The sequence below is a fragment of the Natator depressus genome, chromosome 9, assembly GCF_965152275.1.
Source record: "Natator depressus isolate rNatDep1 chromosome 9, rNatDep2.hap1, whole genome shotgun sequence".
Lineage (NCBI taxonomy): Eukaryota > Metazoa > Chordata > Testudines > Cheloniidae > Natator > Natator depressus.
In genome coordinates this window covers 19,367,274-19,386,855 of record NC_134242.1, presented here as the reverse complement: position 1 = coordinate 19,386,855, position 19,582 = coordinate 19,367,274, and the positions used below count along the sequence as shown (strand labels likewise).

The 19,582-nt window shown below is 38.9% G+C and overlaps 1 protein-coding gene across 1 annotated transcript in view; it reads right to left on the bottom strand.

Moving 5' to 3' along the window:
* SI (sucrase-isomaltase) overlaps positions 1-19,582 on the bottom strand; it is a 174,788-nt gene that overhangs the window by 15,633 nt on the left and 139,573 nt on the right. Inside the window, exons 73-90 of the mRNA XM_074963634.1 lie at positions 17,797-17,951; positions 16,195-16,363; positions 14,349-14,445; positions 14,115-14,227; positions 13,881-14,006; positions 12,083-12,211; positions 11,836-11,946; positions 11,321-11,383; positions 8,198-8,332; positions 6,187-6,271; positions 5,349-5,487; positions 4,201-4,334; positions 2,977-3,011; positions 2,761-2,877; positions 2,081-2,229; positions 1,532-1,616; positions 1,365-1,421; positions 301-425 (exon numbers count right to left, since the gene is read on the bottom strand). Of these exons, the coding sequence (XP_074819735.1) occupies positions 301-425; positions 1,365-1,421; positions 1,532-1,616; positions 2,081-2,229; positions 2,761-2,877; positions 2,977-3,011; positions 4,201-4,334; positions 5,349-5,487; positions 6,187-6,271; positions 8,198-8,332; positions 11,321-11,383; positions 11,836-11,946; positions 12,083-12,211; positions 13,881-14,006; positions 14,115-14,227; positions 14,349-14,445; positions 16,195-16,363; positions 17,797-17,951 (2,024 nt within the window). The remainder of the gene's footprint in view (positions 1-300; positions 426-1,364; positions 1,422-1,531; positions 1,617-2,080; positions 2,230-2,760; positions 2,878-2,976; positions 3,012-4,200; positions 4,335-5,348; positions 5,488-6,186; positions 6,272-8,197; positions 8,333-11,320; positions 11,384-11,835; positions 11,947-12,082; positions 12,212-13,880; positions 14,007-14,114; positions 14,228-14,348; positions 14,446-16,194; positions 16,364-17,796; positions 17,952-19,582) is intronic.

Below are 19,582 nucleotides of genomic sequence, written 5' to 3'. Positions count from 1 at the left end.
TGCCAAGTGTGTCCTTTAAAAAGAAAAACATAGCATAAAATAAAGAAACACATAAATATCTTTTTCTTACTGTATTATTGCTAATAAGGGTCCTACAAAGGATAAAAATCTCATCCATTTCACTGAGGTCTCAAAAGCTGAGTAAATAAACATCACTCACTTTCCAAGCTACAAATTAACAGATCAGTTTGAATTCCCATGTAGAAAATTGTTAAATATTGGGTAAAATACTAGCATATTGTTTTTCAAAAATTACTGTAAAATTGTTTTAAAGGAAACACTCCAATTTACTTCATTTACCTTTGATTGGTATTAAGACCAGGTTCTTGCCAGGGGATGATGTAACCACCCCGGATATGAAGATTGATATGCTCAAGAGGTGCTGGCAATGTCTGCAATTGTCCCCTTACTCCAAGATATTTTCCCTGTAAAGGAAGATTTTGTTGAGCAGGAAGGCATACAAATTGTGTTGAATGCTTACAAATGTACAATACATCTTTCCTCTGCCTGGGAAGTCAAGGAGTGATGCACATACACATCATTTTACACAATTAACTCACAGAAACACTAACGGAAATCCATAAATATGGCCATTTCCAAATCCATCTGTGATGCAATGTTAATAAACTGTGCTGTAGCTTTAAGTAAAGACTTGATTCATGTGCTATATCATAAGGAGCACTGTACTTTGGCTTTTGCTTTCTGTTGGTTTTGTTGTTGTTTTGTTTTAAACTTTTCTGGTGCTTTAACTGCAAAATATCGACACTTCAGAGGTGAGGTTCCTCAGCCACAGGACAAAGCGGAGGTAATACCAGCTGCACGAGCTAGCTGTTATCATGCAATGTGCATACATGCACACATATCTCATTGTACCAATGGTAGTTAATTAGGCAAAGTAATGAAGAAACTCAAAATAAAATGATGTGTTATCCAAGGGGAACCAGACAGTCACTCTGAAACACCTTTGCTTTTCTGGCATTTCTGGCATTTCCATATATTCAGCAGTTCCATTTTCAAATGGTGACAGCAGAACTGTCCAAACAAAATATTATTGAATGAATCAAAGTTTTCTGTTAAAAATGGCAACTATTGACAAATAATATCCTGACCAGTCCTAGCTGGTCACAATTATTTGACCCTTTCCTAAGTTTTGGGTGCTCAATTAGAGTTTAGTATCTTTTAAAATAACTGGAATATAATATTAGGGCCTGACCACGCAAGCTGCTCAGAGCAGTCTGAGAGTCACTCACGTCAATGGGAATTAAAGGTGTACAGTATCCCTAAGGATGTGCTCAGCACCTTCTAGGATCCAACTCTTTAAAAAGGTCTATTGTACAAAGAACACTCTTAATTAAGTTGCTTACCGTGTAATAATCATACCAGCGTGCATTGGGTATATAAGCATTCACTTCTGTAGCTCCCTGAAATGTGAAAGCATACTTATAATAAGAATTAAAACTTAAATCAATGTTTATATAAACTCCCTTTGAAATGTTCATTCCATAAAGAACATAAATGTTGAAATGCTTACTTGATCCAATACAGGGCTAATCAGCAGTGCTGGGCCCCACAAAAACTGTTTGTATATCTCCCACGTTTGTTTGTCTTCCACAAACCTAAAAGAATGGAAACATTGTCAATCACGGCTTAATCTTTTCAGTCTTATTTTTAATTCTGGGCACACAGTCAGGTTACTACCGCCAATCAATTCATCTTGCCAGGAGGCCCCCATATAGAAGTGAAACACCATTTTTCTAGGTGGTTAAAGTTACTGATGTGCCATTGTAAGAGCATCATTAGCTGGATAAGCTCCCTTTTTTCAGCTCATGCCATCTAGATTGCACTTCCCTACAGGAAGGGACAGATTGTCTGCTACTGTATCCCCAGTTAGTCAGAGGTGGGGAAGGGCCAGTCAGAACAGAGAAAGACAAAGGGCTATGGAAAGGAGTGTACTCATAGTGTCATACAGGTCATAGGGAAAAAACATGCGTGAGGTTTATGACTGGGCAAGACTGAACTCCTGCTTCATAACGATTCAGTTATTCTGTATCAGCGTTGCTTTCAAGCGCTTAATACTTACTCGTGGAGCACAGGACGAGCTACAGTGCTACCAAGAACATGGGCTTCGTGCATTAAAGTGTACAGATAAGGTAACAGTGTGTATCTTGTATTGAGTATGTCCCTGGAAATATTTTGAAATTTTTCATCAAAGGAAACAGGATCTTGCCTCTAAAAATAAAGATAAAACAGGGTTATTCTTTGTATTGTAAAATCTCTCTTGTACCCATCTTCCTGTCAAAGGGAAATGCATGTGGGCATCCAATAGCAGAATTTGGCTTTATTGACTAAAGTTCAAACAAAAAGTTTTAGACAGAAACCAGCACATTTAGAGAACTCCAATAAACTGAGTAAAGTAAAGCATGCATCTTTGTGGGTCCAAATCAAATCCAAATAAAGCTGGTTATAGCTGAAGTCTGCTCTGCTGGCTTCCTGGGAAATGAAGTCAGCTCCCTTCCAGACAGCCAAACGGCAGGCATGATACTGTGGTAATGGATACTGAGAGGTAGGTTCTGATCCAAGCCCCAATGAAGTCAATGGGATTGTTTCCATTGATTTCCACGGATGCTCAATCAGGACCTAGTTGAGGGTGAATCATCCTTTCGTTATTACGGAGCACTCCCTTGGAAAGGAACTGTAGCTAACGGTATTTGAATTGACTAATCTCAGTGGCATATAATTCACAGAGAACCGTCAACTCACCATAGTTCCTATCACATTATGATTTCTAGAATAGGTGTAAAATGATCCAAGCTGCATCCAGCGGGCACACATTTCATACGTTGTATCATTGAAGAAGCCACAGATATCTGCTCCAATCTAAAAGCATTTAAAAGGTAATTAGAACTAAATACTGTAGATGACTAGAATGGTATTAAATTCCTATTCTCAATGTTTTTAACTAATAGCTTAACTTACATAGGAAATTCCAAAGAGGCCAAACTCCATTATACCTGCCAAAAAATCCAGAAATAAATAAGACAAACTCTTCGGTTGCATCTTTCTCTGTCAAGCCAAATAAGGAGGGATTCTTAGAAGGGGAGGTGGGGCCAGATGGGATTCCCTACAGACAAGGATACTGTCTTGGTCCCACTTCCCCGTGATACAAAACTGTAAAATGGCACAATTCCACTTGCTTGCTGTGATATCATCCAAATTTACACGACAACTGAAAGTTGCTTTTCTTGGTAGTTTACATGACAACACAACATAAACCTCAGCCTAAGCCCCTATAAGCTTGAATGTTTCTAGGGTTTTCCTTATGGGTCTGAGCCCTCTTTGTTTCTAAATCCAGATACGTGAGAAAGCGCCATAGGTTGGAGCTTACACCCCTACACTGAAGCTAATTAGACACTTGATACAACTTTGCAGTGATTCAGCAAAAATACCATTGCCTCTTATGCATGGTTCAATTACCCGGTGTCTGGATGACTCAACAAAAAGAGTTCTGCATCCCTATTCAAGCTCCAAGGATTTGTCCCTCTCTTACTGAAACCCTCTCATCTCCCAGTACAAAACCACCTCGCAGTTTTCCCATATCTGTTAGCATCTGGAGACTAGCCGGTGTCCCACTGGTTATGTAGTGGTTTTCCAAACGTTGATTTTGTACTATACGGCATCGAACCGTGTGCTGTATGTCACAGGAAATGTGATTTCCTGTAGTTCTGTGGTAAGCTCATGCAGTTGATCTTAATTAATCACCTCTCTGAATGCCCTATGATCTTTTGGTCACGCTAATTTGGAGATTCTTCATATTTCAGCTCCTTACGTTGTACCTTCATTACTGTGTTGTTGAATACATGTAGCATCAACTGAACAGCCAGTCTTAGCTGTCTTAGTCTACCTGACAAAGAGATGTTTAATTTTGTTGAAAACAATAGCTCAGGTTGGATACAACTTAACATGTTTCAAGGTTGCTCAGATGTTACTTATTCACCAATAAGGAGAGTTGTTCTACACTGGGCAATCCTAAGAAGTTCATTCAGGCTTCAGGGCTACTCCCTATATCGAAAATAATGATAACATCACAAATAGCTCGAAAAACAAAATTAACTCTAAGCGCAGCAATTGTGCTTCAGCAGACATTTTTCCTCTGTGATGATTTGAAGCTTGAGGGCCATTAAAAGAAGTTACTCCTCATACCAATAATAGATTTTTCAAGTTGGTCCCATCTTGCATAGTTATCTCCAAGCCAGTGACCTGCCCATTGTCCACTAGAGGGATATGTTGATCGGGTGATAACAATTCCACGTTCCCCTGTGGCATTGCGGACAGCACTGATATCAAAAATACAAACATAAGCACATTAGATGTCGCAATCGTAGGAAAAATCCCTTCTGTAAAATACCTAATTAGGAGACATCAAATGGAGAGACCACATTTCTATGGAAAACGTAGTTCTTAGCTTCTGAGGCCTTGATCCTATAACCATGTGTGCACATGTTTAAATTTACTGTCAGTAGTTCTATAGAGTTAAGAAGAATTAGTTGCAAAAGTAAAGTTACTTATGTGCATAAATGTTTACAGGATGAGGACCTAGATCAGAACTACTTGCCAGTGGGGAAAGAGTTGGGGCTGCTGCCTTTGCAGTCAGCATCAGCGTTCTCCAGAACAAACCTGTGAAGTGCTCAGCCCCTCTCAGGATGAAGCACTGGGAGCACAAGGATACAGATTGTTCTGGGACTGAGTGGGAGAAGGGTTATGCATAATTTCTTGCACACCTACACTCTGGCCCTTAATATTTTTCACACTAGACTAACATTTTATAAATGCTGTATTGTGGTTATATTACATACTACACAGTGAACTAACAACAGTGCTAATCGCTTGCACTTCTGTGGTATTTTTTATTTGAAGTTCTCAAAGAGCTTTGCAAGTTAGAGTTATACAAACTTCAAAAGTTTCATACTTTGGTATGGATTACCATTCTCTCTTCCAAGCACATAAACAGGAGAGGCAATTTAATTGTTACAGACCTGCTATATCACTGGCGTGCAAAAAGAAACTCAACGGTCATCTTTTACCCTGGTAAATAAAGCTGTATTTGCTGGGACCACATTTTAGATGTCCAAGCTAGCGGTATTTTTTGGACCTGATCCAAAGCCCATGGAAGTCAACAAACTATTAATGATGGAATTGCAGATCATCAAGGGTGAGGCTCAATTAGGCCACTGAAGCTACTTCCACTGATATCAATGGAAATACTCAGGGTTTCCACCTCAGTAATTGAGACCACCATCTGGCTGCAAAGACACTAGGTTTTTGAGAATAACAACGTGAAAATGACTTACTAGTAGGTAGGTTTTGCCTGTGACCATCCATATAGACTATGTACATCATAGTGCCTGACAGGGGTCCCATCTGGCAGGAACTGTTGACTTTCCATGCACAAGGTCACAAGATCCAGCCCTTTTTCCTTTTCTGCCAAAGCTAACAAGGAGGAGATTAAAAGTCAAACCATTAAACATAGTGCCAACAAGAAACCAGGTAAGTCACTCACTCTTGAAACCTCCATTTTTCCTTTACTACTGCCCTCTTTCAACTTCCTGTGTCCGGATATATTTTGGCAAGAACATTTAGGGCCATGTCTTCCCAGCAATTTTGCAACAGTAGTTCCTCAAGTAGAATGATGGCAGGATGCATCCCTTGATGGTGTCACTCCAATTTTTTGAGAAGTTGTCTCCAAATACTATCTACGTCCAACACTCTTGTGTACTAATTCACGGCCACAATATTATTACAATCTGGATATGAGCGTGTACCAACTACCATTCTCCTCACTACAAAAGTACCATTTTAGTATGTGGAATCAGGACCTTAGTTTGCATGTTCTCCTTAGATTTTTAACTACAGCCCCAAAGTATATCATAGGAAGTAATCTTAAATAAAATATTATTAGTGATGCTTACAATCCTGTCCTTGCAGCATGGATTTTAATATGAAAAAATAAATTAATGCTGAATATTTTATGCAAGGTTGGACCAAATAAACTCTCTTCTTTTGGCCCACAGAGAATCATTAATAATAAAGGATCCAGTTTACAAATCTTTTCTGCTGGGTGACACAGGGTATGATTTAATAACAATGTATGTGATAATAAGAGTGCAAACTACAGACAAGATTCCTTACCTGGCATATAAGGGGGGTGGTTTAGAAGTGGTTCTCTGCAGCCATTAACTGCTCCATTAATAAAGCTTGCTGGTTCATTCATGTCCTAATATATATATATTTAAGTTTTTAAGAAAAGAACACAAATATTCAGTAACTTTGTTCTGAACCAATGTCAACTCAGATATTCAATGAACTAAAGTTTCCTAAATCTGCCAGTTTGAATTCTAAGGGAAAAATATGCCTACTTACAAACAAGGAAGCAAATATACACACTAATTCAGTACAAATGGAAAATTCATCAGAACCCTTCTGCTGACAAATGCTGTGCTGTTACAAATGTTATTTCTTTTCCCCACTAACTGTTGGCCTTCCCGAGCTCTGACTGAATTAATTAGGGTGCTCCCCCAAACTTCCATTTTATTTCCATACACTAAAGGCCCCTACTTCTCAGGCTCCTGGCTGAGAAGCTATGGACGTGGCTGTATAACTCCCTGTGGAGTACATCTGTGACATTTCTGAATCAGCATGGGGAAGAGACAAGCTCACTACACAGGGCAGAGGGGTGCACTCTTTAAGCCTAGAAGCTGCACGTGTTCCATGTTTCTCACACAGCTCCAATTCTATTATCCATATGCACGCTGAGTAGCGCCATATGCCCATTGAAATGTCCCCACAGATCACTGCAATCTGAACTCTGTCCTTGTATTCACCAGTCAAGCATTTTACTATTCAACAGGCTCCACTTTGCATATTTTACTCGATCCATCCAAAATGCTCCCCCGTCATTCCTTTTATACACGCTAACACACAGACGTTTGTGCTGGATTCAGAAACACAGAATAGACCACCAATAGATTTTTTCGCCGCTTGTCAAAGTACAGTATAATGATCTTGATGGTGTTTATCCTAATTGCCATATCATTATTGTACTGCATTAATAAGCTCAGAAATCTCTGTGTTGACATATTTCTTTAGGAGAGTAACATTTTCTATAAATGAAAGCCAGACATATTGTAATCTCCTGAAGTTGTGATTTTCAAAGGAGTCTAGGGAATTTAGACATATCTTCCAATAAAACTAGCGTGTGTCATCATCCCCTAGACAGCTTTGAAACTCAACCCCAAAATTTCATATATCAGCCATTTACATAAAACAAACTGCAGGAACACAGATTTTTCTTAACAGCAGGTTTTCCCTCATGGTAATAATACATTAACCCAGTTATTTTACACTGGGTGGCTACAATTATTTAGAAAGCAAGATGATCTTTTGCAGTGATTTTGGGAGGAGTTGTTAAGAGAACATTATTTGTCAAAACAATGCTGACTGATACGGCCCGTTTAGTATGTGTGGATATACATTGTACACTCATCACATCTAAAGATATTACGTGAATTGTTTAGGTGGTCTACATTATTGCATTTTGGGCAATTTCATAACCTGAAATTTAACTTTTCCACAGGGACGGATGTGCACTGATAGTGATGGGAGGAAGCTTACACAGTGCCCAACTAAACAATAACTCGATGAAGTATATTTGTTTTAACCCCAACTGTTTTGAGCACTAAATTGACTCACAAAGATTACACAACTGGGAAATATCCTTGCAGGAGCAGGTGTTAGATTACTTTGCTAGAACTAGTGCTCTGATTTACCTTCCTGCTAACCTGCATTTCATCCACAGTTGTTTATACTGGCTCACCACCACTGGCTCACCGATCCTATAACTCCCACAGAAAGCATTATGAAATGTGGCCATCAGGCACAGATCCCCCAAAACAAACAGCATTAAACAGATACGTAGTGTTTGAACTTATTGGTGAGGCTAACACTCAGGTTTCCTCATTGTGGGCTCAGCCATTGAGATGAAGGAGCAGTCAACATGGTGTTAAAGATAATCAACTACTTAGTAGCATAAAAGTTACTGAAGCCTTCTTAGAATAGTAAGAATTGCGTGAAACCAGTAACAAATGTCCTACATGGTGTATTACTAAACAAAGAAACAAAACAAGACAAGGCATGCACTTACAGTCCACAGGCCATCAAATTTTACACTCTTCTCTGGATTAGCTGGATTAGTGTGGAATTCTACTATTTCTTTTTGCCACCACTGTGCTGCAGAATTGCGGAAGAAATCTGGGAAAGCTGCATAAGCTCTGTACAGCTAAAATAGTAACATACAATATGTGAAAAGAGACACAGGTGTTGGATATCAATGTATTCAACTGATTTAACAACCTAATCAAATTAAACCACTGACTAAGATTGCAGTTAAACTACAGACATCTATTGTTAATATGCTCCTACAGTTGTATGAAACGCAATCCTAAAACTCGTATTCTTTGTTAACTGTTCAAGTTAACCTGTCTCAGACTAAAGTAAATAGTCTCAGGTAAATAGAGTATCAGACTAAATGCATAATCCAAATAAAAAAGAGAGAGTAAGAGCACCAAAAGAATGCCACCTGGCTAAACAGCAGAGACAGGGAGGCCATTAGAGTAAAAAAGGCATCCTTTAACATTTGAAAGTCAAATTCAAGAGAGGAAAATAGAAAGGAGAACAAACTCTGGCAAGTTTATTGTGAGAGTATCATAAGGCAAACCAAGAAAGAATTTGAACTAACAGTAAGATTTTTTGTAAGTACATTAGAAGCAGGAAGCCTGCCACTCAGGCAGCGGGCCATTAGATGACAAAGATGTTTAGGAAGATCAGGCCATTGCAGAGAAACTAAATGAACTATCTGCATCAGTTTTCACTGCAGAGGAGGAGGGGGAGATACCCAAAATAAAGCTATTCTTTTGGGGCAACAAATCTGGATAAAGATAATTTTGGGGGGAAGAGTCTTTTGTAAAAGTAAGCCATGCCTCACGGTTCCATTAGAATTCTTAAAGGGGCTCAACAAGCATGTGGATGATGGTGATCCAGTCGATATAGTGTACTTGGATTTTCAAAAAGCCTTTGATGAGGTCCCTCACCAAAGGCTTTTAAGCAAACTAAATAGTCATGGGATAAGAGAGAAGGTCGTCTCATGGACCAATAACTGTGAAATGGCAAAGTTTTCAGACAATATAGAATTATTCAAGATAGCTAAGTCCAAAGGAGACTGGGGAGTTAAAAAAGGATCTCACAAAATTGGGTGACTGGACAACAAAATGGCAGATGAAACTCAACTTTGGAAAGTAATGCACACTGGAAAAAATAATCCCAACTATACATATACAATGCCACTAAATAAATCTATGGTACACTGATACCTTGAATACTGTGTCCAATTCTGGTCGCCTCATCAGGGGAAAATAAAAAGATATAGTGGAACTGGAAAAGGTTCAGAGAAGGGCAACAAAGATGACCAAGGGTATGGAATGGCTTCCATACAAGGAGAGAGAGAAAAAAAGACTGATTATTCAGCTTAAAAGAGACAAGACAAAGGGAGATATGACAGAGGTCTACAGAGTCATAGATAGTGTAGAAAAAGTGAAGTGTTATTTACACTTTCGCACAATGCAAACACCAAGGGTCACCAATGGAAATTAACAGGCAACAGTTTTAATACAAACAGGAGGAAGTACTTTTTTGCTCTGTTCTGTACACTCCCCCTGAAGTTCTGATACGTGCTGCTGTCAGTCTGACCCAGTATGCCAGCTCCTGTGTTCTTAAGTCATGTCAACATTATTCTTCTTAAGAAGAGGATGAACCATTCACTTCTCACAGGCCTCAATTCTTAATACAGTACTGACTTGTAAACCAGTACTACTCATAACCTATCACAAAAAAGGCAGATGTCGAAGGCCCTAGACAGCTTTAGGGCCTGATTCCATATACTGGCTTCAGGGGGAACTGAGGCTGCTCAAGACTCCATGGAAAGGATGTCTTATGTTTCTTGCTGGTGCCTGGCCACACTCATAGGCCAGGTTTGAACAGCTTGTATCTGTGGGATTGCTATCAGGTAATAGGGACAGAAGGTGAAATGCTGTCTCCATGGCTGTGTGTTCATTGGAGTAGAAGGTACAATTTCCAGCTTGGGTAGACAGAACAACAATAGCTCTGACCGAGTTAGTGTGATAAAAATAGAAGCAGAGCTACCATGCCGAAAGCTGCAGAAGAACCTAGCAGATCAGAGTATGATCCCATCAGATACCTAGGGATGTACGTAGGCTGCTAGCTCCTCCTAGTGCTTGTGCTGATGTGGCTACACTTCTATTTTTAGTCTATGTGTACTTAATCTAAAGGGGCGGGGTGGGGGGATAGCTCAGTGGTTTGAGCATTGGCCTGCTAAACCCAGGGTTGTGACTTCAATCCTTGAGGGGGCCATTTAGGGATCTGGGGCAAAAAACTGGGGATTGGTCCTGCTTTGAGCAGGGGGTTGGACTAGATGATCTCCTAAGGTCCCTTCCAACCCTGATATTCTATGATTCTATGAATCTGGAAATTACATCTCCTAGCTCTAGTGCAGACATATCCTAAGCCACTGATTTCAATGGAGCCAGGATTTTACCCTGTGTTTCCATAGGATTCTATCCAGCACCAGTACAATTAGGGGGAACCAAAATCTAAATGAATGGAGTGTGAGGAACACTAGGGATTACATCATATGAATGGCTGGGGCATTTAATAGCCAACAGTGTGTGTGATTAGTAATAGTGCTCATTAACAATCCTACGGCTGTTCAACACTCCCAATATTGTAAGATTTCACTATCCAACTCTTTTTTATTATACAAAGTGTAGGTGTAGGATGACTAGTATATAAAGTACATTTAATAACAACTATTATTTATTATTTACAGTTTGTTTTACAGCCTTACAGACCAACTGGGAACATGGTCTCATCAGTACTATACAGAGTGCTAGACAGCCCCCGCCCTGAAGATCTTACAGTTTAAGTCCATAAGAAAAAGGGTGGAAGGAATATAACACACAAGCAGAGGGACTTTTTGAAATGTCATTTTAGTTCCATGGTTTTTTCCCCTATTAAAAGAAAATCTGTGGTGTGGGGCTGTGCTAGGAGTGATTAGCGAACTGGAAAACCAGAGAAAGGGAGATCATTCACAGAAAGGAAGGAAGGAAGGAAGGAAAGTAGAGCAGATTGAGGTGGAGAGACTGTGAGAGAGGGGGCTGAAGGGAACATTGGTAGAAGTGTTAAGCGTACATACCTGGATCTGTGTTTCTAAATCTGCAGAATCATTAACTACTACATTAGGATATTCTGGCCAAACCTAAAGAGAAAGGAGGGAAGAAAAGAAATTAAGCTACACTGAATTGATTTTTATGTAGTTTCTGAGACATACTACAGCTTTTAAAATGTACTCTTTGCAGGTCAGAGTGCACACACAACTGCAAAGAAAATATTACATGTTTTGCAGCGTACGTACATTTAGCACTGTACAAAATAAATTCCTTCCATGAACATGCACACCCCTCCCCTAAGAAAAAAAGGGATACAGCTGAATATCATTGTTATAGTGATAGCACTACAGTCTAAATCATCTCACTATTACCTCTCCCACAGGTAGCACAGACACACTTAACAAGAGGGGTGGCAGGCAAAGCTCGAGGACTCCACATAAGATAGTCCTCAATTTAAAAAAAAAAATGCAATTTACTCAGAACAGTCATTTTTGCCTTTGAAATCCACTCCTCATTTTTAAACTAGTTCTCACAACAGTACCTTTGCCCAGACAATCTCAGTGCTGTTAGGCCATTTGATGAAGACATCATCCTGCACACCTCTTGTGAATGCTAGATAATCATTTGTTTCATTGCCTGATATGGGTGGGTCCTAAAATACAGAGAGAATCCAGATTTACAGTTATTTTAAGGAACAAATATGCACATTATTTAATTCATTAAATGAATTATGGTATTTCACAATCTATAAGTATACTAAGTAAAGAAAAAAGTACCAAATTACTGACCAGAATAATGATGAATCTCATTCCTTCATCTTTTATTCGGTTAATCAGAGCAGGAAGGCCTGAAAAGTTTGGGCTGAGAGTAAAGTCTAACTTCCGGTTCATGTAATCAATGTCTGTATATTGTACATCCTGCAATAAGTGAAAACAAGACACAGAAAAGGTTAGAAATTATTTTAGAAGTTAAAGGCGTAATGAACTTTAGAAAGATTGGATTAACTTCAGAATGTTCAAATGGTAACATCTGGGGTTCTTATTTTTTTCTGAATTAGTTTGCCTAACTCATATTTAAAACACAACAATCAAAGTAAAAGAAGTGCTGCCTTGAACAAAGGTAAAATGGCAAAATGCTGTATTTTATAGCAAAGATATTGGGCTAGATTCATCGGTATGTTCTGCATATTCACCCATATTATAAATGTCGTGGATTTGCACCAGGAAGATGTTGGCTCAAAATATTTATATAGAGGCACAATTTAAGATTTGAAGGAAGCACCATTTTCTATGTACATGTTTTTACAATGTTCTTATACAGCAGCTAATAAAGTTAAGTAAAGAGATATATAAATCGGGGCTTTCTATCATGCAGGGAGAATGCCATGAAAACAAAATGGTATGGTGCAACAGTAGTGCCAGAATTGTCATTTTAGACACGGTGGAAAAATTTTATGGTCCTTTAACTTAAGCAGTAGTTTGTGCTGTTAGCTCCTGACGTCAAGAATTCAAACCTATAAATAAACTGACTGGGGTTATTGTTACGAGTGGGGGCTATACATAAATGGAGATGAACTGCTGTAGCCCTCTGACATTTGGGATAAACTTCCCTGCCCCAAAGAAGTGTATAACCCATTCTAACATCAGTAGCTATTTATCTGACTCTAGGCCTTGTCTTCTCTTGGACAATATGATGTGTTCTTACCTCAGGTTATTTAATTCAAGTTAACTAATACTACATAAACTCATAGTGCAGACAATAACAAGACCCACCACCAGATTTCTACCCCAGCTACAGGAAGCTCTGCAGTTTGTAGTTTCCACACATGAGGTGGAAGTAAACCACTGGCCACCAACAGAGTGTAAACTGAGTTAAGAACACACAATGGCTTTTTTAAAAAAAGATGCATCCCCTAGTGACCACATATAGAGGTTTATGAGTTTGCTACTTTCTCTAAGATAATGTGCTTGGTCCTTTAATTCAAAAAGTAGAGGCTCATGCTTTCAGATCCAGAGACGTGGGTTCCATCCTTGCAGACTACTTGAAAAGGGGTATCATTACAAATGGGGGCCCGTAATGGGATATGACCTACTGTGGACTTCATCCAATTTCTGCTCTTACACGAAACCTTAACAGTGATCTCAGCAATGTTAAGGAAGAATAATTTTTCAAATGAATGTATTCTGACAGCCAGATGCACGGATACAGGGAATATGAGGCTACTACTAAGGTTCTGCATGAGGGCACAATATGGATAAAGTTAGAGAATGTGTTGCTCTTCAGAATCTCTAGGAGATGGAAGCAAACGCCTTATGGTATCTTGGACAACCTTATCAACACTGTTGTAGGTGATGGGAAAGTGACAAGGAATGATACAGACTTTCCCCATAATGTCTGACTTTCATTCTTTCCAGGTTGAACAGCAAGAGTTGGTCCTGATAGGATTAAATTTAGTTTTTGTTTGGGCTAATGATAATGATATCTATGAACAGGGCATAATGATTTCTCATTTCTTTTTCCCAAGAGAACAAACCTGTGATTAGAGAATTCAAATAACATCACTAATTATAACTGTAATCAACATACATAAGGTATCCGAGCTGCCTTCATTGCCTCGTACAGGTCAGAGACTTCTGTGTCATTTTTGTATCCATAACGGCACAGCTGGAATCCCAAAGCCCAGTACGGTGGCATGACCGGTCGTCCAATCAGCTAACAACAGTAAAATAGGGGGGAAGAAAACATTATTTAATCGTGGTGAGATGGAAAGCAGGACAAAAATACAATTAATTGTATAACTTTTAACATAATCAAACCTACTGCAGTGTATTCCTGAACAACAAGCTCTGGCGTTGGGCCCAACACCATGTAAAAGTCCAGAATTCCTCCGATAGTGCGATATGTCAGAGCAGGAGTTGGCTGGAATATGACATCTGAAAACCCAGAAAGTGAAAGCAGAAAGTGAATGTTTAGATAATCCATTCTTAAGGAAAAGGACACAATGTATGAAAACACTTCAGGAATAAAAAAAATTGTGATTTTTTTTTTTTTTACCCATTGCATTGCTGTTAAGCAAGAGGACTCCATGAGCATTTCCATCATTTTCCAGGCCCATGTAAAAGGGATGTAAACCATAGGAATTCAATTTGTACTGAAAAAACAAGAAAAAGAAGTTATGGTTTCACTTTGGAGGTGAACATATTTGTGAACATTCTAGGTAGGTAGAAGACAGCAAGATATATCATCATTAGACTGATGAAGAAGCATATAAAGGAGAGAAACAGGTAACAGTCTATAACATGACCCACCCATGTATTTTCCTATCACACATTTTTAACAATGACAGCTCAGCCGTTTACAACTAGAAAACCAATGAAGTGGAAAGAGAGTGGCCCATGGAATAACTTCAAAAGTTATTTCTCCTCCCTTGGTATCCTGCTGTTAATTGATTGATCTTGTTAGACTGACCAAACACTTGGTGAAGCAACCCACATCCTTTCATGGATTTATACCTGCTCCTATATCTTTTACTTCATACATCTGATGAAGTGGGTTCTAGCCCATGAAAGCTTATGCCCAAATAAATTTGTTAGTCTCTAAAGTCAGGCTGAGTTAGTGATCAGTCTTAGTCGTTTTACATATGTGTATAGAAATTACTATTTACATTTGAGGCCCCAGACAGACCCACTTCTCTTTCTGTTTGCAGGTAGAAGCCCTACCCGGGCATACTTCTACATCTTCTCAGGGAGTGGGGCCACCTTGGGCAGCAGCCCCAGACTATGAATTTGGAAGAGTGGACATTTTTTGTACCCCCTTAAGTCAGAAAAGATCACCCAGGATTATGTCCAAGTCCTCCAGCATTTAATCACATTTATAGGAGCAGCCTTAAAGTGATATGAGGCTGGCTCCATCTGAGCTAATGCCTGCTCTGCTCACAGGGAGACCTGACAATTGCCTTCTCCTTGCTCCCTGCTTCTTGCTGCTGACATCTTGGTGCCTCAGGGTGGCCCACGTAGTGCAGGGCTGTTGGGATTGCAGGACCTGGTCCTAACCCATCTCACTCTTGGAGGTGGAACCATTGTGCTTATGTTCCTCACCATTTCTGCCCCAATCTCACTTGCTTTCACAATTGCTGGGCACCCTCCTGCAATTCCCATTAAAGCCAATGAGAGCTCTGAGCATCCAGCATTGCAGGAAACCTGGCCAATATTTATATTTTAACTAGGCGTGTGAGAGTGATTGTCTATGGTTGCTCTCCCTCTCCTTGTCCTCTCTACACAAGCCAAATTTCCAAAGTGGATAAAACGGCTGCCAAGACATGTCTATATGAACTATTAAAACCACAATATTTCAGGCTAGAAGTGTATTTCACAAAGTGGCCTTCAACAAAATAATCAAACCTTGACAAGTTAATAAAAGTTAAATTTCCAGAACTTGGGAAGGATGAGAGAAAATTGGCAAAAACTACTGCCAAAAATACTTCTCCAATTCTGCTCAGCTCTTGTAGAAAACAACATACACCTCAGAAACAGAGGAAGTGACATGACATAGATAAGATCAGTGGCCCATATAGCCTGCTATCCCATCTCCAGATGTGGTAAATATTAGATGCTTCAGAGAAAAGTGCAATTAATCCAAAATGGAATAACCTGTTTTAAGAGAAGTTTTTTCCAAACCCCAAGTTACCTGATAGGAACTTAACTGTTACTAAACTGAGCTTTGGTTTCTTGTAATGATAATGATATCTGTGAACAGGGCATATCATACACCAATATTACTGCCTGCATTGTTTTAAAACAAAATATACTACAGTCACCCTGGAAAAAACTCAAAGTCATGTGTACCAAGAACATCATTGCTGCTTAGGAAAGAATCTAATTCAAACTTCATCTCTACTTACACCAGGGGACTGGTCCTTCGTAAACATTCCCCAGGTGTTCCAGTTCATATCACGCCGAAACGTAGTGTGTTCAGTTTCACCAAATCCATAGACATACTCTGATGGAAGACGGGTAGAAATCTGAATGAACATGTCGCTAAAGGTGAAGCCAGGTATCTGAGAATCCCAACTGAAAGAGAAGAATTACCCAACTTTCATCAGTAAAGAGCTGGAAAGGTACACAAATAACAGTGGTTGAGAATTTTGAAAGTTACAGAGAATATTTGGTGTATTAGCCATGTATTTGCTTTTATTAATGAAGTGCAGGATGACTCTTTAATCTGCTAGAAGATTATCTGTGTCAGAGTGCAAGGAAGTTGGGCATTATTGAATACACTCTGGAATTTAGTTAAAATGAACACTAAATATGTATTCAGAAGTTTCTTAGAACTGAAGGAAACTTTAATTAATCTACATATTAATTTCAATTGTAGTGATGTTTTTAAACCCAGTGTATTGTGTGCTTAGTAATGATGGGACGTGGGGAAGCAAAAGAGATGTTAGAGAGACTGATGATGAAGGTTGAATGATTTGTGAAGTCAAGGCTGAAGACAGTTTTGTTGGCTTGGATAAGCACCTGAACTTTCAAACCAAAATCAAATTGTGAAAATTTTGGGTCTCTTGTGTAATTTGTGCTACTACTCAGGAGAAAAAGTTTTCATAGATTCAGAAGATTCCAAACCCAGAAAAAAACATTGTGATAATCTAGTCTGACCTCCTGTATAATACAGACCATAGAATTTGCCCAAAATATTGCTTTCCCTGAACAAGCGGCGCACCGGCTTTGAGAACCACTGATCTAGTCCAACCCCTTGGACTCAAAGCAATCTTTGCTAGATAATAGCAGAGTTTGATGCAGTCAGAAATCCAGTGACATATAAACAGCTCTCTAACCACCTGCCCTGTACTCCTACAAACTCTATAGGAGATAATCTAAAAGAATGTCCAAAGTATGAAGCCTCTCTTTGGCTTTACCAGAGTGAGCCTTTGGAAAAAAACACCGGAAGATGAAGGATCTGATTGAGGTGGAACTTCAGACATAAACAAGGTATGGCCTAAAAGAAACTTTGTCTTTGTGAAATGTCTTAAAAGAGGGCTTGGCTAACAGTGTCTGAAGCTCAGGCACCCTTTTGGCAGGTTGTACCTGGCTGATACCAGAAACACTATATTCACTGATAGCATCAATTATAAGGATGTTGTTTGTCAGCAAACTCTTTCCTCTCTGGAAGCTCTTGAGGAGGTTATCACTGATGTAATAATGTTCCCTCTAAGGATATGTCTACCCTGGAGCTTCAGGTGTGATTTCCGGCTCAGACAGACATACCTGTGCTAGTTCTCGTCAAGCTAGCATGATAAAACTACAGGTGTAGCCGCAGCGATGCCAGCAACAGGACAGGTTAGCTGCCCGAGTACATACCTAGTGTTTCAGATGGGATTGTACTCAAGGCAGTTAGGCTATTCCACCTTTATAGGTGCCACAGCGAAGCCAGTACTTAGGGATTTCCACCAAACATACAAGTTAAAATAAAAATGTCATCTATAGCAAACAAAGTTTTCACTTACATAATTGTTCCGGTGCTTTTGCGCCTAATCTGGATACCAAATGGATTGTTCTTAATGGTCACTTCATAGAGTCGACCTGCTTCTGTACTTGTTGGAGTACTAGGGAGAAATAGTGGTACTGGAACTTCATATCTTTTATTGTTGGCATCATAAATCTATGAAAAGAAAGGCAGTAGTCTTGAAGGTGTAATACATAAGACCTGCTTCTTGCAACTGTAGTTTTAAATAAAAGTTCTCCTTAGTCAAAGAGAAATAAAAAATTATTTCTCTGTGTGGTCATGTTCAAGAATGTAAATAAATATCATAGGGAAAGTAACAGCAAACATTATAGTTGTGGTCCCTGTACTCTACAACAAATAGGACCTAAATTCTGGGGCTTTTTTTTCCTGGATTTTGTGGCAATGTGTGGCTGCTTATTTACATATGAAAAACGCAATCAACCAGCACAGTAGCCTTTGTGTTGTTTATTTTGATGTTAAAGTCACAGTTTATTTATGCTGCCTCTACATTTTTAGTTTTCAGTATGCCAGAAAATTTCTGCACTGGCCTTCAATAACTGCATTGTAGACAATGTGAGGGGCCAATCTGGAGGTTTTGGCTGCTAGTAGTGGATAGTTGGAGGCTGGGGGAAGTGGGAAGTAGCCTGTGATTGTGGGATAAAGCACTTTAGCAGGACTTTCTGCTAAAATAATCAATGACAGTTAATTGTCACCTGAAGATTTCAGGCTTTACTCACTAAGAGTATTAGGGCAGTGTAAGAGATAGACCCCTATAGAGATTAGAATACCTTTATTAATAATAATTAATAATTCATTCTTATAATATTGGTTTATTACAATTTGCCTGCTCTGTTAACTGAATGATTAAAAGGTACTTACAATTATTGTTATTCCCATCATGCTTGGAAAATGCAATACCACCTTCTTATATTTTGGTTACGTCTGTTATTAAGTGAAATGTAAGGCTAATTCCAGGAGGCTTCCGCTTCCTGTCAGCTAGTGACAGGCTCCCCAAATGTCAAAAATGATACCACTCTTGGCCATCAAACATCCAAACATCTTTTATACAAGCTCTGACATGCAACTTTTATAACTTATATATTGCTTAACTATTTAAACTATTTTCTTTTATGCTATATTTTCAATTTGTGTTTGTATCTAACTGGTAGTTATTGTTAAGTGTTTACATCGAATATTTGATGAGAGACTAATTGCCAATGTACTGAACATGGGCCCGTTGTAAATCTAGGATACACAGGGTCCAAAAGAAACAGCTACACATGCTTGTTTCAGAGAACAAGACACCAGCATAACACACTGATAAGACAATCTCAAGAGAACAAACTTGGTAAGATATGTTTTAGAAAGAGGCCTGACTTAAAAAGAATGTAAGGATATTCCTGTCCAGGAGCAAAACTTAGGGATCCTTACTAGGAGCCCTAAAATCATAAAAGCGGGTTTTTCTTTATGCCCCTTTGCAAGTAAAAACCTCCGGATTAATTCTGCTAAAGAATTTGCTCATGGAAAGTAATTTATTTCATTATCACTCTAAAGCCCTCAACGTTTAAGAAAAACATGAAAGGTTGGAAAATTTTTGGTGGAAGACCTTTCTTACCTCTAAATTCATGTTTTGGGTTAAAAGTGAAAACCTTGGTTTTGACTGAGATGACAAGCATTTAGAGATATGTATTTGCAAATATGTTATAAAAATACAAAGCTTCCAATATAATAAACTCCTAATACCATTGCTATATACATGGTAAGATGGTATATGTATTAACATGGAG